The 22,312-nt window shown below is 58.8% G+C and overlaps 4 protein-coding genes across 4 annotated transcripts; all 4 read left to right on the top strand.

The window, feature by feature from the left end:
* Positions 1–2,852: 2,852 nt before the first annotated feature.
* Positions 2,853–4,148, top strand: CHLRE_02g144605v5 (uncharacterized protein). The gene has a single exon (XM_043060284.1). The coding sequence runs from the start codon at positions 2,911–2,913 to the stop codon at positions 3,625–3,627; it is 717 nt and encodes a 238-aa protein (XP_042927746.1). The 5' UTR covers positions 2,853–2,910; the 3' UTR covers positions 3,628–4,148.
* A 1,374-nt stretch (positions 4,149–5,522) lies between these two features.
* Positions 5,523–10,020, top strand: CHLRE_02g144600v5 (uncharacterized protein). The gene is made up of 11 exons (XM_043060283.1): positions 5,523–5,854; positions 6,136–6,199; positions 6,352–6,759; positions 6,896–7,102; positions 7,323–7,392; positions 7,549–7,696; positions 7,898–8,209; positions 8,357–8,527; positions 8,673–8,792; positions 8,962–9,042; positions 9,218–10,020. Exons 1-11 carry the CDS (start codon positions 5,825–5,827, stop codon positions 9,491–9,493), a joined length of 1,887 nt encoding a protein of 628 aa, XP_042927745.1. The 5' UTR covers positions 5,523–5,824; the 3' UTR covers positions 9,494–10,020.
* A 1,682-nt stretch (positions 10,021–11,702) lies between these two features.
* On the top strand, positions 11,703–17,858 carry CHLRE_02g144650v5 (uncharacterized protein). The gene is made up of 13 exons (XM_001694820.3): positions 11,703–12,097; positions 12,311–12,340; positions 12,671–12,734; positions 12,899–13,306; positions 13,448–13,654; positions 13,875–13,944; positions 14,101–14,248; positions 14,449–14,760; positions 14,909–15,079; positions 15,230–15,349; positions 15,510–15,590; positions 15,975–16,856; positions 17,015–17,858. Exons 2-12 carry the CDS (start codon positions 12,311–12,313, stop codon positions 16,236–16,238), a joined length of 1,875 nt encoding a protein of 624 aa, XP_001694872.1. The 5' UTR covers positions 11,703–12,097; the 3' UTR covers positions 16,239–16,856; positions 17,015–17,858.
* A 54-nt stretch (positions 17,859–17,912) lies between these two features.
* Positions 17,913–22,148, top strand: CHLRE_02g144700v5 (uncharacterized protein). Its single transcript, XM_001694821.2, has 11 exons — positions 17,913–18,072; positions 18,351–18,372; positions 18,554–18,625; positions 18,740–19,147; positions 19,284–19,403; positions 19,642–19,728; positions 19,886–19,955; positions 20,144–20,291; positions 20,419–20,730; positions 20,895–21,194; positions 21,439–22,148. Exons 2-11 carry the CDS (start codon positions 18,351–18,353, stop codon positions 21,775–21,777), a joined length of 1,878 nt encoding a protein of 625 aa, XP_001694873.1. The 5' UTR covers positions 17,913–18,072; the 3' UTR covers positions 21,778–22,148.
* Positions 22,149–22,312: the final 164 nt, after the last annotated feature.

Here is a 22,312-nt window from a genome sequence, read left to right as displayed (position 1 = left end):
CCAGCAAGCAGACGACGCGGCAAGCCAAGCCCGGATCGCCACGCGTCTTCGGTCGGCTGCCAAAAACAGTGCGCAAACCCGAGCAGGCCACAGGGTTACCCCACGCAACCTAGCAATACCGGTATCTCGGTACGCAGCCCATGCCTCAGTCCATACCGGTACTACCGTACCCTGCCTAAGTCCATACTACCCCAACCTGCATCAGACTACCCTGCCTTAGCCCGTTTCATGTGGCTGATTGTCAGTGGTGTTCGCCGCATGGCGGCACTGCATGGGTGCTGCAACCATTAGGGCGCGGCGGGCAGTGGCACAAACACATAGGGCGAAGGCGGTCCGGTTGCTGGATGGTGGTCGCTCCGTGCGGGTGGGGCGCGGCGCCTGGACGAGGGGGGGCCCGAGGGCTCCGCTCGAGCCGGAGCAGGTGATGGGACCAGCCAAAGGCGTGGGCTGAAAGCGGCCAACCGCGCTCTCGTTGTGAAAGGGCTGAAGCAGCGTGGGCCCAACGGCGAATGCCAGCACTGCGGCATCCGGAACTGGCGCAAGTATGTTAAGGGCCTCTGCCACCCCTGCTACTTCAAGGGGTGGAGCCATAAGCGTTGAAGGAGTAAAGCAGCTTGGCGGAAGGTAGGAAGTCAGTTGGCTGTAAGTTGTCGGTTTGCTACTGGACCCAGTTCGGTCCGAGGGGGAGTGAAGAAGACGGAAAGGTTGCGGTGTCTGTAGCTCCATGCAACACAAATTGGCCAAGAGCCCGAGAGTGAAGCCCCAGCAAGCCGCGCGGCACCAGGTAACCCGACCACTGCTGCCAGGGGCTATGCCACTTTCGGCCGGCAATGGGGATAGCCACTGCAGCATAGGCCGTACCACGGCCGCCCGCAGCTGGCCGCAACCGAGTGCCCATGGCGGCTTGCACCCACCAGCACGGGCATTAGGACGTAGAACTGCAAAGATGAGACAGTCCAATCGACTGCAGGGGCACCTTCGCACGTACGCTCCGCTTTGGGTTGTTTCCTGGATCCTAGGGCTGGGACGCCTGCGCACCCCCATACGGTGTGGACACCTCTTACACCACAGAACTGGCGGACCGCTGGAAAGGGCAAGGGGTTAAGGCAGGCGAGCAGCACAGACCCCAGCACCTACCACTGGTAGGTCTTGCTGGCGTTCGCCACCCATACATACAGTGCGTGCATGCAGGACCGGCCTCCCGTGCCCATGCATGCACGCGGTACCGGCAGGCCGGGGGTTGTAACTCGGGCTTGGGACAGCCAGGGCTTGGGCTGCGCTTGGCTATGTACAACTGTACAGCAAGAAGAAACCGTACGAGTCCGGTAGGGGGCAGGTGATGGAGACATGCCCACGGGACCTGTGAGACGGCCAAATTCGAACCTGACTCTGAACCTGACTCTGAACCGGACTCTGAACCTGACTCTGAACCTGACTCTGAACCTGACTCTGAACCTGACTCTGACTGTTTGGCTTGCAAAACTTGCGCCTGCTTGACCCTTCATGCCGGTCGTACCGGCTTGCATGGAGCCCGATTGCCGCCCGATTCCATACGGCCTTCAGCAGAGTGATTATCCAACTACTGAATTTGACTACTTAGATTTTGACACCGTGCAACTCAACAGACACCACTAATACGTCTACACAGACAGAATTGTATGACCGCCCTCGCGCGCTCTCGCCCGCGCCTCGGCCACCCGGCCAAGTCTCGCCTTGCCGAGGCTGCCGCGGGGACATAGGTGAGACCGGGCAGGGTCGATGGTGGGCTGCCGATGCATTTTCTGACACGTTTTGGCACGTTTGTTTCCCCCATCCCTACCACGGCGGCTGGCAGGGCATGCGTAGCTGCATGACAAGTAGTGCGGCTGTTGACAAATGTGCTGCGTCTGGCTGCAGTTGGCTCTGCTGTGGCATTGCGATTGCTAGGCACCTGGTCTGGCTATGTGCCTGTGGAAACCGACCCCGGCTATGTCCGGGCGATGAGGTTGTTCGGCATCAGACTGTGGAGGGGCTCAGCCCCTTTTCCCATGACCGGGGAGCACTTGTCTGACTCGAGGGTAAAGCTTGCCATCACGTTTGACACGTTTGCTTGGGTGCAGCTAGGATACGCCGGCGCCTATTGCAGAATATCGAAGGAACAGTGTCGGGCCCCGATCCCGCCTTGCCCTGGGGACGACCATGGGGTGACAGCGTGGAATCGTGCAGAGAGGGCGTCAGGCGCGGCTACGCCTGGGCGAGCTTGCCATCCTGTTCTTAGCTACCTTGCCGCCTCGCCGTGATCCGAGACTGCGTGCTGGCTAGCCCAGCTGACCTGGCTAAACTAGGGTCCGTGACTGAAGTGAAGTTGCCCATCCCTCACGGTTTGAGGAAGGCATCCGAGCTTGCATAGACCTCGTTGGCCAAGAATCGCTGGAGGTGGAGCGTGCACGCGAGCGCCGTGGGCGACGCTGTTGCAGTTTCGGGAGGCCAGAGTGAACCGTGGCAACATAAAGGAATGCGACGCCGCAGCTTGGCATGGATCGGACAAGCTGCTGGTGGCGGACAATATCTCTGGTCGACACGAGGCGGCGCGATGGCTTGTACGCCTCCGGCGGTGTGCCAGGATGTCTAGGACATGGCGGCAGCGCTGCATGTGCGCTGCCATCGTGGCTGCAAGCCCGCTTGCCGGTACATATTGGGGCGTGCATGCCAACGCCATCCAATCACGCCACCGCGCCAATCGAACTGACTGAGGCCAGGTCCATCATCCATCGTCCATTGTCCTAGACACGGCGGTTTTCACCGCCTTCTTACGGCAGCCAGCTCACCTCCGCAGGCCCCTCGTCCCCGTACTTCTCTGTGCCCAGATATGGCCTCTTGAAAGCAGCAAATCTCGTCGGAGGCACGAATGGATGCACCACTGTCTGATCGATGAAGTCTGTCATAGCTTCATCAACCCAATCGGCGGCGGGCGCCAGCCTCGCGGCGCCCTCGGCCGGGCACATTGCAGCACAACGCTCGGTCCCGCCCGCTTACACGAGGCCCGCTTCCGCTCCAAACTGCGCTTCGGCATCCATTGTTTGTGTAATCGACTGTTGCGGGCCCACAAATCGTGGCCGCAATGGCAAACGGTTTCCAGCCCTTCGGCACAATCGTGGCCTGACCACAGCAGCTCGCTCGCGCCCGCACGTGTGCACCCATGCCGCGCCGGAGCCCGGCACCTTCTCTCGCTCCTCCTCCTCCGCTTCCCGCAGCCGGAGGCACCGCTCGCCCTCCTCACCACCTCGCGATGCCTCAACAGCTGCCGCTACGGCAGCTGCCCAGGCCACTATTCGCCTGTCCGATGAGCAGGGCGGGCGGGAAGCTGTGGCCGCACGCCGCACGCCCTCGGCGCTGGCATCAGCTGTCGCAGCCTCCAGACAGGCGGCCGGGCCCGCGGCGGGGACGTGGGAAGTGGGCACGCGCGCGGTCGCAGCAGACCGCAAGCGGCGCCTTCGCGGGCCCCAGCGGCCGGGCTCTCCCTCGAGACCGTCCGCTGCCAACCGTGGCAACGGCACCGGCAACGGCCGGCAGCAGCAGCCCCAGCAGCAGCGGCAGCAGCAGGAGGCCCGGGAGCAGGAGGCCCGGGAGCTGAGGCGGGTGAGCTAAACCGGGTGCACGCGGAGGAGGTCTGCATGCTGAAGGAGAAGGTCGCCGAGCTGCAGCGGGAGTCGGAGTACGGGGACGAGGGGCCTGCGGAGGTGAGCTGGCTGCCGTAAGAAGGCGGTGAAAACCGCCGTGTCTAGGACAATGGACGATGGATGATGGACCTGGCCTCAGTCAGTTGGAAGTCAGTTTTCCGGGGTCACGTTGCGTTGCATTGTTGTTGGGTCCCGCAATGGCCCTCACGCCTCCAGACTTCCTAAGGAGCAGCGGGGGGCTCAACCTAATTATCTAGTTGTGTCTTATAGGGGACAATCCGTGAACCGATGCCTCACGCGTCGTTTGCGGGTGTGCGATGGGACAGTAGTAAGGCAGGTTGGTAAAGTCCCGCAGGGTGCAGCTGATTCCCAGAACCTAACAGATGGCATACAATGTGCAACGGCAGGGCAGGAGTGCGCGGCCGGTCGAACGCCGGAGTTACTGTACCGACGAGTTGCTGGCTGGCTGGAAGTTGGCTCCCGTTGGCTCGCCCCACAAAGGGGGCGACAGCCATAGTCCTCGGCAAGACCCTTACATTGGGTTGTTGCCTTTTTTGCGTGTTTTGGCTATGAGTAACGGCTGTGACGGCTGTGACGGGCTATGCAAAAACCCTTGAAAGCAAGCAAGACAGAAAAACGGGCACTAAAGTGCACCGCCCGAGCCCTTGAGGCCAAAGCCGACGATAGCCAAGCTGAGGTCTAGGCAAAGGCGCAAAGGCAAAGCCAAGGCCTAAACGGAATCCGAGAAGGACATCAGCTGCTGGGCTCGACGCTTTGCTGGCCGCACTTACTAAGTTGCTTCTCCCCTGCTCAACCTAGTGTCCACACAATGCGCTCACAGCCGTCCCAGCTACACACTGCCACCCCGCTATACCACGCCAGACTGTGAGTCCCCACAAAGGGCGAGCCATCGCGCTGCGGAGCTTGAAGGTTTGCTCACACGCATTCCTCACGCTCCTCGCGTCGTTTGCGGGTATAAAACTGTGCTGGCCGACACCCCACGCCGACACCCACGCAGGTACGACCCATGGCACTGCCGGCGAACCGGCACACAAGGTAGCGACACGCTCACAGCATGCGCAGCCGGCGTTGTACCGACGAACTGCCCATGAAATGACGGTGCTGCGGTAGGTCCGACAACAGGTTGGGCCAAGCCCGGGTGCACTTCAGTTCTGGCATCCGTCCACAAACCAGGCGGCTGTTCGTGTTGAGCTCCTGCCTACTGTTCCCGACATGCACATTCGGCCCACACCACGCCACAGGAGTATCAGCAGCTCCGTAGCAATCTACGCATAGAGCTCGTGGCACATATAGAATACTCGTAACATTATAATGGTGGCTGGAAGCGCTGCCGGTGAAGAACAACATGGCGAAGTAAGGACCCTAGAACGGCAGTTGTCTATATATGTGAGCGCGCTACTGGTGCCCCAAATACAAATTGCAATTGATTGGGGATGCATCTTTGCGATTAGTCGCCTTGAAGCTCGCATGTCCGTCATGCGCGAAGAAAGTTAGACTGGCCACGTGTGCTGTCTGACTAGACTACGAATTGCGTGCGTCTGCTTCCTGTGCCATGGACGCACACGTTGGTGCTGTGTGCAGCTTATATCTTCACGTGCTGTTTGGGTCGGTGCGCGCGAGAGTCCTTTGGAAAAGCTTTCGCGTCGGACCGGGTCGGACAGGCAATTGGCGTGGGAGGGTAGGGCCCGTGATCCACTTTTAGTCACCAGGGTACCCCCGGGCATATGCGTCTCCCGTGCACCGGTGCGCCAAGCGAGTTATATAAAGCTTAATCATGAGCCCCGTCGTCTGTACGCAATACAACACGCTTGTTTGCAATTGCTGTTTGCATTTCCAGGTCAGCTTCGACGCGCCTGTCAGCGGCAGTCGCGCCCTTACATCTCCCCTTGACGGGCCCTTCTTCGCAGGCGACTAGGAAAGGTGAGTCGCTCTGTGCTAGTGCTTCTTGTAAAATAGTCCAGTTGCGGCCTGCGCAGGCCTAGCAAGAAGTCTGGTGTGGCCAGCGCGAGCGCTCGGGTCAATCCACGACGGAGCGCACGGCGTTGCGATTTCAGCGCGCATCCTCGCGCGCTGTCCTCTTGGCTGGTCGCTCTGCATAGTGAGCGTGTCTTGCACCCCACTTGCACCCTCAACTCCCTACGCAGATGCCTCCGGAGTATTGGACGGATTACATGGTAAGTTGTTTTGGGGCGGGCGTAAGCTTAGCTGTGGCGGCCGAGCTCAATAAATATTCATACCATTGTGCTACACGTAGCATTAATCTAGCTCGAAGTTGCCGGTCGCGGTGTAGTAGAGTGAGCAAGGCGGTTGGGCCAGCTTCCCGGTCGCGTAGAGTCATCTGTGCGATTTATCTGCAGTAAAATGTATCAAATTGAGGACAACGGAAGTGCGTGCGACTGGAAAACACTTGACCCTGATAGCACCCCGCCCCGCTGCCTTGCATCCGTTCTTGCAGTGGCTGGTGATTTGCGGCGCCCTCGCCTCATTCGCCATGGCCTGGGGTATCGGCGCTAATGATGGTGAGACGAAGTGCTAGCTGTGTGCCTTCTCGTGTTGCTCACTGCACATCTTGGCAGTAGTGGTGCTCAGTGGAACCACCGCCTCCCGTCCGTGCGCCCACGCACGCCTTTGCACTCTGCCAACGCGCCCTGCTCCTCACGTCGCTCTGCAGTTGCCAACTCCTTCGCCACCTCCGTCGGCGCCAAGACCATCACCCTTCGCCAGGCCTGCGTTATCGCCGGTATCTTTGAGTTCGCTGGTGCCCTGGGCCTGGGCGGCGAGGTGGCACGCACCATCGCCGGCTCCATCGCCCGCCCCGCCGCGTTCCAGGACATGCCCGAGATGTTTGCGTACGGCATGCTGTGCGCCCTGATCTCCGCCTCTACCTGGCTTTACATTGCCACGTACCTGTCCCTGGCCGTGTCCACCACCCACTCCATCATCGGCGCCGTGCTGGGCTTTGCTCTGGTGTGGGGCGGTTCCGGCGCCGTGGTGTGGAACGACCGCAAGAAGGAGTTCCCCTACTCTACCGGTCTGGTGCCTGTGGTGTGCTCCTGGTTCGTGTCGCCCATCACTGCTGGTGCGTAGACGCGTGGCTGGGTAATTGTTTTAGTGCATTTCGTACCGCGGTGCTGAACTCTTTGATGGATGGTGTTGTTTTGCTGTCCTCTGACCCATCATGCCTTGCTTGTCCTGCTTCCCGCCCATCCATTCAGGCATTGCTGCCGGCATCCTCTACTTCTTCAACCGCCTCATCGTGCTGCGCCGCCAGAACTCCACCACCCTGGCCATCTGGGTGTTCCCGTTGCTGGTGTTCCTGACTGTGTTCATCAACCTCTTCTTCGTTATCTACAAGGGCGCCAGCAAGGTTGCGGGCTGGACCAGCCACAAGGCCGCCTGGGTGTCGGCCGTGGTGGCTGCTGGTAAGCTACTTCGATTGTGGCGGCACTCAGTGCGCGGCCGGGATTAAAGCAAGGGGCTGCACACACATGCCATGCCAGAGCAGGTCCGCCGTCGCTGCGTCGCAGCGCACGCAGTTTTCATACATCTTGTTTGCAATGGCATCAGGTGCATCAATCACGTGTCTTGCCCCTGCATTCTCACGTCGTTGATGCCTATATGTGTCTCTTGCTTTGCCCGCAGGCCTGTTCGTGCTGGCTTGCTTCCCCGGCACCTGGATTCTGCGCCGCCAGGTCACCAAGGACATGGACGAGTGAGTTGGGTTGGTGGACAGGCCTTGGCGTGCGCCTGCACCTGCACATCTGTTTGTTCATCCCATACTCGGTTGTATGAACATGTTTCGGCTTGAGTTGCTTATGCTCCTGTTTGTTTGTCGCTGACACATTCGCTCTTATCGTTGCGCCTGCAGGGCTGCCCAGAAGGCCGCTGACGCCGAGGCCAACGCTGGCAAGGAGAAGGAGGGCGTGGAGGAGGCTGAGCCCACCTCCAAGGCCATGAAGATCTTCAACTCGATCAAGAAGGCCGCCACCCGTGGCCTGGACGTGGACATCCATGCGGTGGGTTAGTGTTTTTTGCGTTGGATAGGAAGGCCTTGGTGCTTTGGTCACAGGCTTTCGGTCTGTCACGCCATACATGCGTACTGTTTCATGTTTGCTGGGTCCGACATGCCGTGCATGCCCACATTACACCGCCCCTGCATGTGCGTCCTTGACCTGTGCTTGTGCTCCTTCTGCCCTCGCCTGGCTGAAATAATGCAGAACGTCGAGACCGACCGTGCCGTCCACGACCTGCACGCCGCCGCCGAGGTGTTCTCCCCCGAGACCGAGCAGGTGTACAAGTACCTGCAGGTCTTCTCCGCCTGCGCCGTGGCGTTCGCGCACGGAGCCAACGATGTCGCCAACGCTGTGGGCCCCTTCGCCGGTATCTACCACGTGTACCGCTTCTGGAACGTCGCCTCCAACGGCGAGACCCCCATCTGGGTGCTGGCTATGGGCGGCGCCGGCATTGTGGTGGGCCTGGCTACCTACGGCTACAACATCATTGTGACCCTGGGCGTGGGCCTGGCAAAGGTGCGCACAGCCCAAGGGGTTTAACTTCGTGCCGTTAAAATGGCACTGGAGAGGGAACATCACTTGAATGTACGGGATGGCGCAGTGCTCCACACTTGCTTTGCGCAGCGAGACTGACAGTGGTCCCAAACGTGTCTGGCCACGCAGATGACTCCCGCCCGTGGCTACTGCGCTGAGCTGGCCGCCGGCATCACCATCTCCGTCGCCTCCGTGTACGGCCTGCCTGTGTCCACCACTCAGATTATCACCGGTGCCGAAATGGGTGTGGGCCTGGTCGAGAGCGTCCGCACCGGCGTGAACTACAAGCTGCTGGCCAAGGTGCGGGGCGGGATGCTCGTGGCCACGGGGAATGTCAAGTAACGCATGCAACCGATGCCATATGTGATCAGGACACACCGCCCACGGCCCATGCTTGCTTACACGCCTTGTTGACATCCCTTTCCCATCCTTCGTCTCCCCTCAGCAATTCGCCGCCTGGGTGTTCACCCTGATCATTGCCGGCTTCCTGTCTGCCGCCATCTTCGCTTTCGGCGCCTACGCTCCGTCGCTGACCATGGGCAAGGACATCTTGAAGTATGAGACGGTGAGCCCTGGCCCTCTGTTAGGCTTTGTGCTGTGTGTGCACGCCGGCTGTGCTCTTGGCCTTTCACATCTTGCCTTGAGTCCTGCCGTTCGCGGCACGTTGCCTCCCCAATCCCCGACACTTTTGCGCCTTACCCTACGCGTGCTCCGGCCTTGCCCTTGCCTTGCAGTCCATCCGCAACCTGACCACCGTCATCTACCGCTCGCTCAACGCCTCTAACGTGGCGGTGAACACCAGCTTCCCCGGCCAGGTGGGTTTGAGGCCCAGTTGCAGCCTTCGCGCACATCTATGTTCCCGCACTTGGCCCTAGCCGCGCTGGCCTTCCGCCCTGTTGTGTACCTGGTTTTAGGCTTGCCGTGCCCTTAGTCAGCCTTGATCGACCTCCTGCGTTGAACGGCCTTTCCCTTTCCCTTTCCCGGCCGCAGTTCGACCCCACGCTGAACCGCACCATCACCACCAACACGCGCACCATCAACAACATATTCAACGTCAGGAGCATTGGTTACATCGACCCCACCCAGCTGGCGACCGAGATGAACAACGCCTACCTTACCTACGTGAACTACTCTGTAATCACCACCGGCTTCAACCGCTCCACCCGCGCCTACGTGCCCGCCAACCAGCCCTACGCCGCCAGCACTATCGAGGTCAAGCCCTACGCCGTGGCCGCTCCCGCCGCGGGCGCTGCCGGCGGACGGTAAAGGACGCTGAAATATGTCACAGCTCCGTGGGGTGCACCCACGACTGTTTCCATCTCGCGTTCTTGCGTTGCATTATGGATTGCAGGGTTGTCCGGGTAACTTGATTAATTCGTCGATGTTGGGTCGGACGGGTGCAGATTGATCACAGTAGGGGGCTTATCTTATGATCCAAGAACCCATCAACGTCACTAGGATGAATGGGAGGGTGTTGCAGGGGGCGGGAGGCACCAGGAGGTGATGTTGCTTGTCCTGCGCAAACGCGAGCGACACACAAACTAAACTCAATAGGAGGCACGTGCAGCGTCTGCGTCCAGGCGTCACTTTATTATGTATTTGATTGAGTCAACGCCGTGTATATTTGGTAGTAGTACTAGTACTGAGTTCGGTGTCTAACAACACCGTTTCTGGATATATTTACCTGCCTGAAGCACGCCCTGTAGCGCCACGTTTCTGTATGTGGTGGGGGATACCGTACGTGCCGTCTGTACATCGCACAGAACGCAAGACAGTTGTAATAGCTCGTATGAATTGCCTGCCCCCCCCCGCTGTACGTTCTGCGCATTCAAGGACAGGCTGCTAAGGATTAATGGTGTATTTTCCCGAACGATATGTGTGCGCGTACGTCGCGTATATGTTTGGGCGTGTACACGTAAGGAAACCGCTAGCACGCACGCGGTAGCCCGACGCTCTCCCCCCCCTCCAGATCCATCCTCGCCCGAGACCGAGCAGGTGTACAAGTACCTGCAAGTCTTCTCCGGCGCCGTGGCGTTAGAGCACGGTGCCAACGATGTCGCCAACGCTGTGGGCCCCTTCGCCAGTATCTACAACGTGTACCGCTTTTGGAACGTCGCCTAACGGTGAGACCCCCATCTGGGGATTGCTATGGGCGGCGCCGGCGTTGTGGTGGGCCTGGCCAAGGTGCGCATAGAGCCTTGGCTAGAGCTGTTTATAGCTTTCATATCAGTGTAAAAATGCATTAACCTTACGATGCCTACCTGCTTACTCCAACAGGCCCGCAAGGCCGCAGCTTTCTACCATCAACGAGGTGGAGCCAGGTAAGCTGCAGCTGTAGCAACGGCATGTTTACATGTCCGCGGCATTTCATCTGGGGGCCAACCTGGGGGCTTGACCACCCCCCACCCCCACGGTGTGCCTGCTAGTCTCTCGCTGGCAATGGCTGCCCTGAAGTGCAGGCTCACAGCTGCCAGGTCCCTTGGTGACCACAGGACCGATGCACGCATATGGATCATGGGCGTGTGACATGCCCGCTCGGCTGCTGGCTAGAACCGCTGCAGTACTGGTGGTAAGTGCGCGCGAGAGTGGGGAGGCCTACGTGCCCAAGCCCCATTAGTGCACGGTTTGGTAAAGGTCGGCTGCCAGCTGGGGGGGAGGGCGGTTTCCTTGGTTCCCTCCTGCCTGACTTGGGTGCTGGGCACCCTTGCTTGGTCGGACTGTCCCTTCTTGTAATGTTGCATTCATAAATTAGGTCTCACGATATTGGGAATGCTCACGTAACCAGGGTGTTCCAGGCGAGCGTGGGGGCGGGAGGATTGTGGTGGCGCTGAGAGGAGGGCGGCACGATGGGCGCCCACATACGGTCGGGTATGTACCCTGAAGTTCTTGCTGCTGCTGACTGTCCGCGCGTGTCTGCACTCGGCTTGCCAATCCCGCAGGGGGCTGGATGCGGGCCCCACTGGAGAATTTGTGAGCATGGGTGCGCAAGAAGTCGAAGTCATCTGCAGCCACCAGGTGAGTAGCGGTATCAGTAGCCGGGAGGCGGAGCCGAAGCGGAAGGGGGGCCGGGGTCTAGGGATCCGAGTGGCCGATGCGAGCGAGCGCTAGGTCCGGTCACGCGTCGCGAATATAACTGAAGGCAGCCGAAGGTAGATAACGGCGGTTTGCTGAGTTACAGGCTAGTGCTGCCACATCCAGAAGAGTTTTTGGACTTGGCAAGAACCGCTTACATCTTTCAAATCAGTGCAACAAATGCTATTAGAGGCCTCTATTTTGCACGTTCCCGCACTGCCCTCAGCGGGGCGAACTGCCTAACGCCCGCGGCGTATACGGCAAAAGTGCTACCGACCGGAGCGTGGTTGATCAAGGGTCGGCGACGCGCGCTCTCGTTGGCCGTACGTTATTTGAGCACACAACAAGTTGCGTGGAATAGGGTGCATTTTAGACGAATTCGCAACATTTTCGCATCAGAAAGCTTAACCTCGCCGCGCGCGTGGTAGGAATTGGAAAACCGTTCATGGGTCCGTCGCAGCCACGCGGATGGTCGGTCGCGGCCACAGGAGTAGCGCAAAGAAAAAGCTTACTCGCTTGAATTGATTGAATTAATATAGCACATTTGCGGGACTAGTTTTGGGGGAGTCCGTCGGAGTAAGGCAAATTCCTTACCGAAGCGGATATGCGGCAAATTCCAGTTATACGATCGCGAGCGGCTTCTTAAAAGATGAACTCGTCGCCGTTCATATGTATTGTGTTCCAAATACATTCCAGGAGCCTTGCCAGCTCGCTCTGACCGTCGTGCGTCCACACCTGGTTCACACAACCCACCCACCCACCCTCGTTGGTTTTGACTTGTGCTACCAGCCAGGAAAGGTGAGCCTCACGCGCAAGTCGTTCTTTAGGTGCCCGCGGTGCACTGTAGCTGTGATGCGTGCGGTCCCCCGCAGCGCCTGCGTGCGAGCGAGCGTTTGCTCCAATCTTGCATGCCTTCGCTGTCTTGTGGCCTGCCGCCGCTCTTTGTCCAGCTGAGCGCTGTGTAAACGAAATGTGCGTCGCACTCAACCCTGCCTTCTCTGCGCGACGCAGATGCCTCCGGAGTATTGGACCGATTACATGGTGAGCGCAAGCAGTTTAGCATGCTCGCGTGGCTGCTGTCCAGCAAAGGATACTCGGGCAGACGACGACGTCGCGCTCGAGCGGCCTCGTAGGAGTTGGAGAGTTTCGCTGTCTGTCTGAGAACTAACATAGACGGTTAAGCCCGACTGCTGTTTCCGACGGCTTCACGTTCCCGCCGTCGCGCGGTTTTCCATCCTTATAATGTTGAACCTGTTGACCTGCTTTTGCCGGGGTAAATATGAGTCCGGTTGACCCTTTTGGTTGTGGTTCAACTGATACAACTGCTTTGCTGACACCAATGCCTTCGTATCGCTCGTTCTTTATTCGCAGTGGCTGGTGATTTGCGGCGCCCTCGCCTCATTCGCCATGGCCTGGGGTATTGGTGCTAATGACGGTGAGGCGACAAGGGCTTACTTGCTCTAATGTAACTTCACATGTCGCTCATTGCACAACTTGGCAGTAGTGGTGCTGCCCAGTGTGCAAGCCCATTGTCAGCACCGGACGCCAGCCGGCACATCGCTCATGCCTGCTCACCCTGCTCCTTGCGTCGCTCTGCAGTCGCCAACTCCTTCGCCACCTCCGTCGGCGCCAAGACCATCTCCCTTCGCCAGGCCTGCATTATCGCCGGTATCTTCGAGTTCGCTGGTGCCCTGGGCCTGGGCGGCGAGGTGGCACGCACCATCGCCGGCTCCATCGCCCGCCCCGCCGCGTTCCAAGACATGCCCGAGATGTTTGCGTACGGCATGCTGTGCGCCCTGATCTCCGCCTCTACCTGGCTTTACATTGCCACGTACCTGTCCCTGGCCGTGTCCACCACCCACTCCATCATCGGCGCCGTGCTGGGCTTTGCTCTGGTGTGGGGCGGTTCCGGCGCCGTGGTGTGGAACGACCGCAAGAAGGAGTTCCCCTACTCTACCGGTCTGGTGCCCGTCATCTGCTCCTGGTTCGTGTCGCCCATCACTGCTGGTGCGTAGACGCGTGGCTGGGTAATTGTTTAAGTGCATTACGTACCGCGGTGCTGAGCATTTTGATAGATGGTGATGGTTGTTTTGCTGTCCTCTGACCCCATCATGCCTTGCTTGTCCTGCTTCCCGCCCATCCATTCAGGCATTGCTGCCGGTGTCCTCTACTTTTTCAACCGCCTCATCGTGCTGCGCCGCCAGAACTCCACCACCCTGGCCATCTGGGTGTTCCCGTTGCTGGTGTTCCTGACTGTGTTCATCAACCTCTTCTTCGTTATCTACAAGGGCGCCAGCAAGGTTGCGGGCTGGACCAGCCACAAGGCCGCCTGGGTGTCGGCCGTGGTGGCTGCTGGTAAGCTACTACGATTGTGGCGGCACTCAGTGCGCGGCCGGGTTTTAAGCAAGGGGCTGCACACACATGCCATGCCAGAGTAGGTCCGCCGTCGCTGCGTCGCAGCACACGCAGTTTCCATACATCTTGTTTGCAATGGCATCAGGTGCATCAATCACGTGTCTTGCCCCTGCGTTCTCACGTCATTGATGCCTACATGTGTCTCGTGCTTTGCCCGCAGGCCTGTTTGTGCTGGCTTGCTTCCCCGGCACTTGGATTCTGCGCCGCCAGGTCACCAAGGACATGGACGAGTGAGTTGGGTTGGTGGACAGGCCTTGGCGTGCGCCTGCACCTGCACATCTGTTTGTTCATCCCATACTCGGTTGTATGAACATGTTTCGGCTTGAGTTGCTTATGCTCCTGTTTGTTTGTCGCTGACACATTCGCTCTTATCGGCGCGCCTGCAGGGCTGCCCAGAAGGCCGCTGACGCCGAGGCCAACGCTGGCAAGGAGAAGGAGGGTGTGGAGGATGCTGAGCCCACCTCCAAGGCCATGAAGATCTTCAACTCGATCAAGAAGGCCGCCACCCGTGGCCTGGACGTGGACATCCATGCGGTGGGTTAGTGTTTTTTGCGTTGGATAGGAAGGCCTTGGTGCTTTGGTCACAGGCTTTCGGTCTGTCACGCCATACATGCGTTCTGTTTCAAGTTTGCTGGGTCAGACATGCGTGCATGCCCACATTACACAGCCCCTGCATGTGCATTCTTGACCTGTGCCTGTGCTCCTTATGCCCTCGCCTGGCTGAAATAATGCAGAACGTCGAGACCGACCGTGCCGTCCACGACCTGCACGCCGCCGCCGAGGTGTTCTCCCCCGAGACCGAGCAGGTGTACAAGTACCTGCAGGTCTTCTCCGCCTGCGCCGTGTCTTTCGCGCACGGAGCCAACGATGTCGCCAACGCTGTGGGCCCCTTCGCCGGTATCTACCACGTGTACCGCTTCTGGAACGTCGCCTCCAACGGCGAGACCCCCATCTGGGTGCTTGCTATGGGCGGCGCCGGCATTGTGGTGGGCCTGGCTACCTACGGCTACAACATCATTGTGACCCTGGGCGTGGGCCTGGCCAAGGTGCGCACAGCCCAAGGGGTTTTACTTCGTGCCGTTAAAATGGCACTGGAGAGGGAACATCACTTGGAACGTACGGGATGGCGCAGTGCTCCACACTTGCTTTGCGCAGCGAGACTGACAGTGGTCCCAAACGTGTCTGGCCACGCAGATGACTCCCGCCCGTGGCTACTGCGCTGAGCTGGCCGCCGGCATCACCATCTCCGTCGCCTCCGTGTACGGCCTGCCTGTGTCCACCACTCAGATTATCACCGGTGCCGAAATGGGTGTGGGCCTGGTCGAGAGCGTCCGCACCGGCGTGAACTACAGGCTGCTGGCCAAGGTGCGGGGCGGGGTGCTCGTGGCCATGGGAGTAACCTGTCATGTGATGGATGCAGCCAATGCCATTTGTGACTCAGGACACACCGCCCACGGCCCATGCTTGCTTACATGCCTTGTTGACATCCCTTTCCCATCCTTCGTCTCCCCTCAGCAATTCGCCGCCTGGGTGTTCACCCTGATCATTGCCGGCTTCCTGTCTGCCGCCATCTTCGCTTTCGGCGCCTACGCTCCGTCGCTGACCATGGGCAAGGACATCTTGAAGTATGAGACGGTGAGCCCTGGCCCTCTGTTTGGCTTTGTGCTGTGTGAGCACGCCGGCTGGGCTCTTGGCCTTTCACGTATCGAGTCCTGCCGTTCGCGGCACGTTGCCTCCCCAGTCCCCAACAGTTCTGCGCCTTACCCTACGCGTGCTCCTTGCCCTTGCCTTGCAGTCCATCCGCAACCTGACCACCGTCATCTACCGCTCGCTCAACGCCTCCAACGTGGCGGTGAACACCAGCTTCCCTGGTCAGGTGGGTTCACCGGCGAGGCCCAGCTGCAGCATTTACATGCATGCCCCGGCGCGGATACAACCAATGGCCCCTGTTACGAGCATCATCGCTACCTAGGCAACCAGCCCAGTTGTCATGCGTTTCTTCTCATGTCGCCTGTATCACCTCGGCAGCGGGCTAAGCGTTCCCCCTTGCGCGCGCGCGCACACACACACACACACACACACACCTTCCCATTCACATACAGTTTCGCTCTCTTCTAATTATGCTCTCCAAAACACGCATAACCAAACACCCGCACACACACACACACTTGCCCACGCTGAGCGCGCGACTTGCTTGCCGCGTTCGACATGTACGGTATCCTCCACCACCCGTGACCTTGCCCCCCTTTCCTTGCTGCAGTTCGACCCCACGCTGAACCGCACCATCACCACCAACACGCGGACCCTCACCAACATGTTCAACAGTAAGACCATTGGTTACATCGACCCCACCCAGCTGGCGACCGAGATGAACAACGCGTACCTTACCTACGTGAACTACTCTGTAGTCACCACCGGCTTCAACCGCTCCACCCGCGCCTACGTGCCCGCCAACCAGCCCTACGCCGCCAGCACTATCGAGGTCAAGCCCTACGCCGTGGCCGCTCCCGCCGGCGGGCGGTAAGGCCAGGCCTGCGTCGCGCACAACTGCTGAAGTGGGGCACGGCGTAGTGTCATGTGGCTCAGCGGTTTGCACATCACTTTTACAGTGGCATAGATTTTGATTGAATGTCAGTATTACCGTTGTCGGACATGTGGACTGGTGCCATCACGACTTGCAACCTTGTGAGCAGGATGGAACTCAATCGCCTATCATGACTCACTGAATGACATTGAATTCGAGTACGATCATCGCTACCGGTGATTACGAATGCGAGCGGGCCCAACGAGCCTAACGCGTGCAGGCAATACATAGGCTAGAAATACGATAGGCGGGGCTGGATAGCGGGCTGGGATATCTTTGATGATGCGTGGGGTATTGTGCACGACTGTTCCTGACACTTGTTTGTAATCACTGTGGCAATCAGTCCCGTCCGTGAGATATCGGGGCGAAGAGGTGAAGACACTAGCGCACAGCATTTTAGCAATGCAAGTGTGAAGGACGGTTGCTCTCTGAACCGCCGCTGTCCGTCAGGCTTGTGTGTGCAGTCACTGCACAGGGAGAGACTATGTGTTCAATGCCTAACATGTGTGTGCGCGGTCGCATGTGCCTGGATGCAACGATGCGATCAAGGAACCACAGGCAAGTCATGTGCCTCCTGGACATGTGCGCTGTGGTGGTGCTGTGCCCCGCCCATACTGTGTTGCATTTTGCTGGCTTGCTGTCGCCTGTCCTGGACGAACCTGTCCCGCACACCTGACATGCGCTCTTCCCCTCCATGCTTCCACCCGTGAGCACAGGCTGTCAGTGTAGCTGTACACCTGGTGGGCCTGGATGCGCATGTGGCTGCACAATGCTTTCGGCGGCAGGCGTTGTCAAGGATCAAGGCTCTCGAGTGAATGCACCTAGCCAGGTGGGACTCGTTAAGGTACACAATCGTATACTGTACACTGTTTGCTAGCGTTTGCTAACATTATATGCATGCTAGGCTGCGCTGCTGGAGCCGCTGGAGAAAGCCGGCATCCTGGTTAAGCTCAGCCGGGACGCGCTGGCGGGCCTGCTGTCCAGGTTCACGGTGAGGCACAGGCAGGGCAGGGAAGGCCTAGGAGGGAGCAAAGCAGGGAGCTGACAGGGCGACACGCATACGAGCACGGGGAGGCACGTGACGGGAGCAGGTTGGATAGTCGTGACCAACCGCTGCACGAAGCCGCACTCTGAAGACCGGGAATTGTATAGCGGCTGAATGACTGAACAGGGAGGGCGAGCGAGGCAATCGGGTTCATCCCACCCTGCTTCTGGTGGGGGAGTGTGTATTGCAAACAGCGGCTGGAGGAATACAAACTTAATTATACTCTATACTTATGCATAGCCAGCTAGCTCGCGACACCACATGCGGGCCTGGCGGTGCGGTTGACAGCATGGGCATTCGTGTACCCGCCTTCCGCCGGTACCCGACTTACGAACACCCCACCCCGGACCTGCCCGACCGTTCCTCTGACTCGCATCTTCTGCACTTCAATCACACACTCTGATATAGCGAAATCCTTGTAATGCACTGCAACGAGTGAATGGAGGGCGCGGCCGGGTAACGTTGGTGATGCCGAATATCGTCGGTGAGACAGGAATTCCCCTCTTTCTCATTGGGCCAGCATTTGTCGGGCTTCCACCATTATATATCAATTCACATACCCCATACAACTAATTGTGACAGACGCAAACCTAGACCCGCCTCCAGAAGTACCGAGCGCACGACGCCGTGCACCGCTTGATAAATCCCTCTTGAGGTTGAGCGCCCTTCCGCCCGGCCAGCCAGCACCTGCCGCCCTGACGGGGTTTTGGATCGACAACTCTCGCAAAGGTATGTCCGCTCGTCGCCTGGCGCGGACTAGTCGTCCGTGTGCCCGCCATGCAAATACAGGGATGTCCATGCTCTACACTCCGTGCTTGCTGCGCACTTGTCCGCTCAGGAACGGAACCCACAAAGACATACTCAATAGGTTGATTGAAACAAAGGAAGCCCTGGTCACTCTCACCTTATATAGCCCAGCTCCCTGGGGCCAGTCAGCCGACTGCTGTGACGCTCGGCTCACGCCCCCTCCTGCCACTTCCCTTCTTTTTCTTTGGTCGGCCCCACAGATGCCGCCGGAGTACTGGACAGGTAAGCGCAATGTTTGGGACTAGTAAAATGGAATTACATGACGTTGCGAAAGCAGTGCTGGGCCTGCCATCACTGCAAGCGCCGTGCTGCTGCCCCGTTCCACCTTCAGAACCAAACTTACGGTACCCCATCATCTGCCCCTTGCTCCTCCCTCCAATTGTCAACGCCACCTGCCTAACAGATTATATGTGGCTGGTGATTGTGGGCTTTATTGTCTCATTTATTATGGCCGCCGGTATTGGTGCTAACGATGGTGAGTGTTGGGTCCGCAACAATGTGGACCTTACCTCCATGTAGATATTGCACCAGTAACCCTTGCCCTAGTGCCTTGCCACTAACCCGACCTGCAACCCCCTACCCCCAACAGTGGCCAACGCCTTCGGCACCTCCGTCGGCGCCAAGACCATTACCCTGAAGCAGGCTTGCCTCATCGCTTCCGTCTTTGAGTTCGCCGGTGCCATTGGCCTGGGTGGCGAGGTGACCAAGACCATCGCTGGCTCCATCGCTCGCCCCGCCGCGTTCCAGGACCTCCCAGAGATGTTCGCGTACGGCATGATGTGCGCGCTTATTGCCGCATCTACCTGGGTGTTCGTTGCCACATACTTCTGCCTTGCCGTATCCACCACCCACTCCGTCATCGGCGCGGTGATGGGCTTTGCCCTGGTGTGGGGTGGCTCTGGCGCCGTGGTGTGGAACGACCACATGGACGCCTTCCCCTACTCGAAGGGTCTGGTGCCCGTGATCTGCTCCTGGTTCGTGTCGCCCATCATGTCGGGTAAGTGCGAAGCAATTCCGACCTGAGTAATGGTTTCCTCGTTTCACTATCCTGCAGCAGGCCTAAATGTTGCTTTTTAGTGTGTCCCCCCAGATTCTCACATATCTAACCAACTATTCCTTCCTCCTTGCGGCAGGAATTACTGCTGCTATTCTCTTCAGCCTGAACCGCGTGTGCATCCTTCGCCGCGAGAACTCAACCCAGTTGGCAATTTACTTTTACCCCCTTCTTGTGGGTGTCACCGTCTTCATCAATGGTGGGTGGCTGGAAGGAGGTAGACAATGCAACACCCAAGGAATCTAGCCGGCATGGTGGTCTTGCCGGGACTCAGCAGTACTGTGCGCGCATTGCAATGTATCAACCAGTATGATAGTCGAGAGCACGCCCTCTAGTTGACTGTCTGTTGACTGCCACAAGTGACAGAGGCGATAGTGTCTATTGAGGAACTGCTCGTGTTCGTCACGTTTCATCTTGCCTCTGTTGCCTGCCCACAGTTTTCTTTGTAATCTACAAGGGAGCTAAGAACGTGGCTCACTGGGACTCGAACAAGGCCGCCTGGGTGGCTGCGTGCATCATGGCCGGTGAGCAAAGCACTGGTGCGAATACCTGCTGTGGTGCTGTGTGCCACCCGGTGGCAAGCTGGGCACTTCACGTGCCAGTGTCAGGAACTGCAATGCACAGGCTTCACGCAACCGAGAATAGCCATTGAAAGTTGTGTCGGTGTGAACTGATCCGCAGGCTGCATGGTTCTCGCCATCTTCCCCGGCATGTGGCTGCTGCGCCGTGCCGTTACCAAGGACATGGACCGGTGAGTACATTACGGGAGGCACTGTGCTTCTTCAGTTTGTCTGCTTGATTGTGCAGATTGCTTGTGTTCAATTTGTTGTAGGGTCTGAGACGATGCGCGCGCATGCATATGCATACCGGTATTCATAGTCGCAGGACATGCTTGCGGCAAAGCAACTGCTAACACTTTGGGAATGCTCGACTCTGCAGGGCTGCCCAGAAGGCTGCTGACGCCGAGGCCAACGCCGGCAAGCCCAAGGAGGAGGAGGTGGAGGCTGAGCCCACCTCTAAGGCCATGAAGATCTTCAACTCGATGAAGAAGGCTGCCACCCGCGGCCTGAACGTCGACATTCACGAGGTGGGTCCTGGACATTTCGGCAGTGAACGGTATGGAGCTGAGTGGGTTGGTGTAGACCCCGAGACCCCGAGCACAAACTTGCGAGTGTATTCACGCGAGACCTCCCTGGTGCCCTTGCCGCGCGCAGCACGTGGAGCACGACCAGACCATCCACGACATGCACGCTGCCGCCGAGGTGTTCTCCCCCGAGACCGAGCAGGTGTACAAGTACCTGCAGGTCTTCTCTGCCTGCGCCGTGTCTTTCGCGCACGGAGCCAACGATGTCGCCAACGCTGTCGGCCCTTTCTCCGGCATCTGGTATGTGTACCGCTTCTGGACCATCTCGTCCAGCGGCGACACCCCCGTCTGGGTGATGGCCATGGGCGGCGCCGGCATTGTGGTGGGCCTGGCTACCTACGGCTACAACATCATGATGACTCTGGGCGTGGGCCTGGCCAAGGTGCGCTGATGCAAAGGCAGCAGGCTGTGGGCGCGTGGACACTGCTCATGTATGGCGCAGTGGCAGGGTTTGATAGTAGGAGCGGTCATGCTTGCGAGCATAAGTTTCCGGCGCTCTCCAGCTCACCCTTGGCACTTGTTCCCCCTACAATGCCTGTTCCGCAGATGACGCCGTCCCGCGGCTTCTGCGCTGAGCTGGCTACCTCGTTCACCGTCTCCATTGCCTCCGTGTACGGCCTGCCTGTGTCCACCACCCAAATTATTACCGGTGGCGAGATGGGCGTGGGCCTGGTCGAGGACCTGCGCAGCGGCGTGAACTGGAAGCTGTTCGCCAAGCAGGTCGTTGCCTGGGTGTTCACCCTGATTGTGTCGGGCTTCCTCTGCGCTGCCATCTTCGCGTACGGCGCCTACTCGCCGTCTCTGACCATGTCCAAGGACATCGCCAAGTACAAGAAGGGCATGACGGTGGGTTTAAACGGGAAGCGGCTGTTGGGAGTCCCGGTTAAGTCATGTTGCAGGCTCCCGTGTCCATACTGTTTCAGCCGACACTGAATGTCCCGGTCGTTGCGCGACTTCCTACGCGTGTGAAAGCCGGAGGCCCTGGTCCGGGGTCTCGACCCAAGCGCTATTAATTCGCGAGACAAAAGTGCGCTGCCTGTTTCCGTGCCCGCCGTCTGAACCCCACTCGTCCCTGTTGTTTCCGATGCAGAACGTGACGGTGACCCTGTACGCCCAGCTGACCAAGGAGAACATCGCCGTGAACAAGACCTTTGGCCCGGCTTACTTCGACAAGTACCTGAACGCCACCATCGCTTCCCAGACCAAGGCCCTGACCGCCATGCTCAACACCAAGAACATCGGCTACGTTGACCCTCCGATGCTGATTGCCCAGATGAACGCTGCCATCACGACCTACCAGAACAACTCTGCCCTCACCACTGGCTTCAACAGCAGCAGCCGCGCCTACGTGCCCGCTGGCCAGCCGTACGCTGCCACGACCATCCAGGTGCAGCCCTGGCCCACAGCGGCACCCGCTGGCGGGCGGTAGGCTGTTGCATTCCTAGAATAAATCATTGAGAACGTGACTGACCATGAAAACCAGGACTACTGCGCGTGCGGGCACGTAGAGGACGCGGTCTGCAGGATGGTGTGGTGCTGGCTTAAGGCTGCTAAGCTGCCACTAGATACTGAGATACGGCTCTTTGCTGACAGAGTGGTTGCTGTGCAGGCTCTGTGAGGCAGGCTCTGTGAGGCTTGCACTGTGAGGCTTGCACTGTTGTTTGGCACAGTGGCAGCCTGTAGTCGGTGTAGGGAACTTGTTGCATACTGCTTGCACACTTTTACGATCCCACCTGACGAGTGCTTTCTTGTTGTGCGGGAAACACCGATGCATGATTAATACTGTAAACATTGTTTGGACTTCTGTCTTCTGGTTCACTTGCATGGTTCCTAAGCATGTATACCGTACTGCAGTTTCGCTTGATTGTGTTATGTGTGCATGCCTACGGTGAGTGGCTTCCTGGACACGGTTTGCCCGTATACTGCAGTTTTGCTATTTTGTGTTATGTGTGCACGCCTACGGT

The sequence above is a fragment of the Chlamydomonas reinhardtii genome, chromosome 2, assembly GCF_000002595.2.
Source record: "Chlamydomonas reinhardtii strain CC-503 cw92 mt+ chromosome 2, whole genome shotgun sequence".
NCBI classification, from domain to species: Eukaryota; Viridiplantae; Chlorophyta; class Chlorophyceae; order Chlamydomonadales; family Chlamydomonadaceae; genus Chlamydomonas; species Chlamydomonas reinhardtii.
This window is presented reverse-complemented; position numbering and strand designations above follow the sequence as displayed.

What these genes read in the sequence shown, in the direction of transcription:
- CHLRE_02g144600v5 (XM_043060283.1), top strand. Translation starts at nt 5,825, where the DNA reads ATGCCTCCGGAGTATTGGACGGATTACATG. An exon ending in GTCACCAAGGACATGGACGA is followed by an intron (nt 7,393 to 7,548) that starts GTGAGTTGGGTT and finishes TTGCGCCTGCAG; the next exon opens with GGCTGCCCAGAAGGCCGCTG. An exon ending in ACTACAAGCTGCTGGCCAAG is followed by an intron (nt 8,528 to 8,672) that starts GTGCGGGGCGGG and finishes GTCTCCCCTCAG; the next exon opens with CAATTCGCCGCCTGGGTGTT.
- CHLRE_02g144650v5 (XM_001694820.3), top strand. Translation starts at nt 12,311, where the DNA reads ATGCCTCCGGAGTATTGGACCGATTACATG. An exon ending in TGGACGTGGACATCCATGCG is followed by an intron (nt 14,249 to 14,448) that starts GTGGGTTAGTGT and finishes GAAATAATGCAG; the next exon opens with AACGTCGAGACCGACCGTGC. An exon ending in ACTACAGGCTGCTGGCCAAG is followed by an intron (nt 15,080 to 15,229) that starts GTGCGGGGCGGG and finishes GTCTCCCCTCAG; the next exon opens with CAATTCGCCGCCTGGGTGTT.
- CHLRE_02g144605v5 (XM_043060284.1), top strand. Translation starts at nt 2,911, where the DNA reads ATGAAGTCTGTCATAGCTTCATCAACCCAATCGGCGGCGGGCGCCAGC.
- CHLRE_02g144700v5 (XM_001694821.2), top strand. Translation starts at nt 18,351, where the DNA reads ATGCCGCCGGAGTACTGGACAG. An exon ending in GGCTGCGTGCATCATGGCCG is followed by an intron (nt 19,729 to 19,885) that starts GTGAGCAAAGCA and finishes ACTGATCCGCAG; the next exon opens with GCTGCATGGTTCTCGCCATC. An exon ending in TGAACGTCGACATTCACGAG is followed by an intron (nt 20,292 to 20,418) that starts GTGGGTCCTGGA and finishes TGCCGCGCGCAG; the next exon opens with CACGTGGAGCACGACCAGAC.